Raw genomic sequence first — 4,883 nt, forward strand, 5'->3', positions numbered from 1 at the left:
TGTCCGTGAGTGACAGCTGGGCAGCAGCCGGGGACCCGGGGCGCCCGGGAGGTGCTGGCCTTCGGGGGCAACGGGAGGAACCGCCCTACTTGGGATGACTGTTTGAATCCCCTAGGCCAGTCTTCCAGAGGTTTGGTTCCCCCCCAGCCAGCAGCGTCAACCCCCGGAGCTGGGAGCCGCAGATTCTCAGGCCCAGGAGCGACAGGGACGGGCCATGGTCACCGCCCCGTGACCGAGGCCACTCCCGAGAAGCGGCCCGGGCCGCGGCCGGCGGGTCAGCGTTCAGCAGATCTGCGGCCCTCTGCTCTGTCCCGGGGATCCCCAGAGGGGCCGGGGTCACCAACACCTCAGCGCAGGGCCAGAAACGTTTAAAAGGCGGCCCTTGAAGGCCACACGGGTTCACCAGTCACATAGTTCCTTAGGATTACATTTTATTTTGACTTAATGAGGAGAAACGTTGGATGAATGATCAGGAAGTCAAGTTTTCATCCTGTACCAATTTAGTTTCTTACATTCATCGTGTGAATGTAAAAACAGTAGAATGTGATGAAAAATTATGTTAATAGTATATAGAATGTGAGGTTTTGGTCTATCAGTATTATGAGATATCTATTTATTTCAAAGCTACCTTCTCTGCTGTAAATCTCTACTCAAATTATGTATGTGGATATTATGTACATACACAGATCTGCATATATATATATATATGCATGTGTGTAACTTGCTAGATCAGTTTTTCATTACGTTGAAAGTTTGCTGGGGTACAGAATATTAGCAAACTTAAAATGATCGCATGCACAATTTTAATATTGTGAACATATTTTATAATTATCCTCCAAGTCCTATACTTGAGACACGTATGTGAGCTTTATAAAGAACGAGAAGTTATTTGAGATCTAAACATCACAATCTTATGTACTTCTAAATCATATATCTAAAAATATAAGAATCTGTAATTCAATTACTAAAAGCATATCAAGTTATTACCGAAATTAATTATTCATTTAACTGAACAGTAAATTTGCTAGTTGCCATCAGACAAAAACCAAGGCATATTTTTAAATCTGTGTCAGTCTGTATGTGTTTAGCTTATAGGACCAGTCTTTCACGGAAACGTAACATTTATCCTAATGGTATATCAGAAGCGATCTATTTCAAAGCTGTGGTTTCTGCTCTAAAATCTGTACATATCAATGACACACACGGGCAGAGGGAGTGAGAGAGAACCGCCTGATAGCAGCCTGCGTTCTGTCGACAGGTGCAAAGACTCTGCAGGGTTGGTGATATTTAAATCTACCACATTCACAATTTTACATAGTAAAGTAACTATAGTCATTTCCACTTTCTTTCTTTGGATACATATGTTAAGTTTCTAACGAACAAAGTTTCAGTATTTCCTAACGAATAAATACCATTTCAGCCCACGCCTGCAGACAGCCGGAAACGCCAGCCCACACGGACGTGCGCGCGATCGACCTGCCTGCCTTCGGCTACACCTTGGTGTACACCTGCCATCCGGGGTTCTTCCTGGCAGGTGGATCTGAGCACAGGACGTGCAAAGCAGATATGAAGTGGACAGGAAAACCCCCTGTCTGTAAAAGTAAGTCGCCGTGAGGGAGTGAAAACGCGCTCCCACCCAGCAAAGACGCACGCAAACTGCCCATCAGGCGAGTCTCCCCCTGTCGGACCCATAAGTAAACAGCCTCGTGGAGTGGTGTCAGTCACCCCGACTCTACCCGTGCTTGCCGTGTGTGAGCCGTGTGTGAGCTGTGTGTGAGCGTGTGCAGGAAGTGTTCGGTACAGTAGAGGCACAGGCCCGGGGGACATGTGGATTTTATTATTCGCTAATCACAGTTTCAGCCAAGAAGAAAAGCTGTTTGGCTGAAGAAAAGCATTATGAGTTAGTTAAAAGAAAAATGACACTCAATACAATTTTGGAAAATGTATCTTTTTTATGAAAATGGGCAAATATCACCAAGTACTGGTGCATATTAAATGAAACTGATTTTTAAGGCCACAGGCTGTTTGGTGGTGGGATGTAAGCTTACGTGTTCCTGACATAGGTTCTACTTTTTAAAATTACAAAAGCAATTGATGTGGAAATGATATACTAATTACTCACAAATCCGTGTATTCACACATGGGAGTGATAACTCTGGGTCAGGTTCCATGACAGCTAACCTTCCAGCTTCCCCACCAAACGCAGATTCCATGCTAATTGAGTGCTGAACACCGCAGATCCAGACTACGGAGTGTAAGAGAATCAGTTTCGGTTTCCTGGTGTAGTCACAGTTCTCGAGTTAGGAATTTCTAAGACGTTTATGTTTCCCTTGCCCTTTTCTATTAGGAATAGAAGCAAACAGACTTTAAAAAAAAAAAAAAAGATAATTTATAGTTTAATATAAAACTAGAAAAGCTAAGAGATTACGCGTTAAATCTAACTTGGTAGACCCAACCAAACATCTGCAGGGAGCTGATTTGGTGTTATTCCGTATTAACCTGTGTGCTTGCTGATGTGGGTGGGGACTCGGGAAATCGAGGTTCTAAAACCTTAGCTATTTTGCATAGCACCTATCACTTGGGGGCACCCCATCCCAAACGGGAGTCCGAAAGTGGACAGAAACCACCCTCATTTGCAAGGCTCTCTGTTGTAGCACACCTCGGGGACACACACACACGTCACACCGAGTCTCTCCATGAAACTCAGCTCTCCCACAGACACCAAGGCTGTTCTGCTGTGAATATACGGGTTTAAGTGGACACGTCCGAGATGCTCCTATTTCGCACATGCAGGAAATCTGCAGAAAGGAAAACTGCTTCAATCTGACATTTTTTCAAACTTATTCAAAAAGAAATGATTTTGAAGTTGATAATTTGTCTTTTTACTTGTAGGTAAAGGAGTGAGAGAAGTTAATGAAACAGTTACTAAAACTCCAGGTTTGTATACCAGCACAGTCATAGATTTAAACCCAATTCAGTGATTTGTTCTTTGCTCTGCTCTACAGTGCAACAGATTTGACGTGCAAACTCCTGACTCCTTTAGTCCATGACAAGCTAATGCCTCAGTTACCGAAAACACCAGGCCCCGGGGGGAGTTCTGTTTCTTTCCTATCAGTGGTTTGTAAGTGGGGTACCGATATTTAAAAGGATGACCTTGGCATAATCACACACCGTTTCGTTCAGAGGTGCCGCAGGCGTTTCGCAGGCAGAACGGACACACAGCGTTGCTCACAGACTGTGGTATAATGGAGAGCCTTATAAAGAGGGTTGCCATCCTTTCTCCAGCCGAGCAATCGAACATTGTGACCGAATGAGGCATCGTGACAGCCCAGCTGTCAGGGTGAGCGTGTCCTCCCGGGCACCTCGGGGACCCAGGCGTCCCTGCCTCCTGCGGTGTGAAGTCGCTCTCTGTCGTAGGTGGCCAGGCGCATGATCTAGCAAGTCCGAGGCAGGCCAGTTCCCCGAGGAGGGTGTCCGTCATTCCCGAGCAGCCACATGTCACATCTATGTGACACGCGCGGGGAACACCTGCACAAGGCAGTGTACCCCCAAAGTATCATTAAGTCGGGCTTTTTAACGGAAATGGGAAGCCCGTACGCAGAGATGCGGCCGCTTCCCCGAGTCCCCCTCATCAGGTTTTAGCGCTGGTGTCTTAGACCCACAGCTCCGTGCTCGAGTCACATGTGGAGTCTCTGTAATGCCATCGTAAGTCACGTGCTGTGTTACACGTTGAATTCTCAGACGGGGCGAAATGTCACGATTACAGAAATTACTCCGGTGTGTGCCGTGAATATAAAAACGACTTTTCTTTTAAACCATCCTGGACTGTTGGAAGCAGGTGTCATTTACAAGCCAAATACGGACGCCGGTCCCCTCGCCGGGTGCACCGCTGCCGTGTCGGGGGTTCCTCTGCTTTCCTCCGCTGGCTTTTTGTTTAAGTCGTCGGAGTACTGCCCCAGCTCACCGCGTCCCCTCCCACGGGGACACACACTGCCAAGCGCCAGCCGCGTGTCAGGGGACCAAGACGATCTCCTCGCACATTCTGGAGACAGAGCGGCCGCTTCTCAGACGCGGGCTTTGCCACCGCCCTGGCGTGCCGCCCGCGTGCGGGGCAGATGGCGTGACGGCCCAGAGAGCCCGCTCCAGGCGGCGTTGCCGTAACGTCTGCCATTCTAGTGAAGCGAAGCGAGTCGCTCGGGGCTCGCTGATTAAAACCCGGCCCCGGGAAGCTGCCGGGAGGCGGGAGGAAGTGCGCGATGCCGGTTATCCATACGCCAGCGTCTCAGCTGCCTGCGTTGCTGTCTCCGTTCTGACCGAATCTCATGTTTTCCAGTTGTTAGTATTAGGAAGTCAGTTCCCCTCCCAGCCGGGCAGGTGATCCATCCCGCTCTGGTTTCACTCTGTCGCTGGGGCGCGTTATAGGTGTGGCCCGTCCGGGAAGACAGGAAAAGGGCCCGCGGGACACCCGGAAAGGGAAGCATGGACATGGGCACAGCATCTTAGTGTCCTGGTCACGCGTCCCCAGAAGTGGGCTTGCTGAAAACGCCGTTCAGGGAGAAGGGGACCTTCACTTCTGCCTCCGAGTGCAGCGGGGTCCCGGCCCCGTCTGCTCGCAGGGGGCTCGTCCGCCAGGCCCCTCCCAAGGCGGGGGCCACGGAGACCGCGGCGGCGTCCACACCGCACGCACCCCCTGCCCTGCGGACACGTCCGTGTTACAAACGGCAAAATATCCTACGATGTATTTGCGGAAACAGGAGAAAATAAGGTTGATTTTCCCATAACCAGGAAAACCAGAGAGACTAGGTCGGGAACCGGCGCCTGGGCCGGTGCGGCAGGGTCCTCCTCGAGCACGCGCGGTCCGCGGTCCCGGGGCGGCGGGGGCT

The 4,883-nt window shown here is 49.9% G+C and overlaps 1 protein-coding gene across 1 annotated transcript in view; it reads left to right on the plus strand.

Moving 5' to 3' along the window:
• Window positions 1–4,883, plus strand: part of CSMD1 (CUB and Sushi multiple domains 1) — a 1,232,804-nt gene that overhangs the window by 1,216,071 nt on the left and 11,850 nt on the right. Inside the window, exons 67-68 of the mRNA XM_015591800.1 lie at window positions 1,421–1,600; window positions 2,893–2,937. Coding sequence (XP_015447286.1) covers window positions 1,421–1,600; window positions 2,893–2,937 — 225 coding nt within the window. The remainder of the gene's footprint in view (window positions 1–1,420; window positions 1,601–2,892; window positions 2,938–4,883) is intronic.

This window comes from Pteropus alecto, unplaced genomic scaffold (genome assembly GCF_000325575.1).
Source record: "Pteropus alecto unplaced genomic scaffold, ASM32557v1 scaffold35, whole genome shotgun sequence".
NCBI lineage: Eukaryota > Metazoa > Chordata > Mammalia > Chiroptera > Pteropodidae > Pteropus > Pteropus alecto.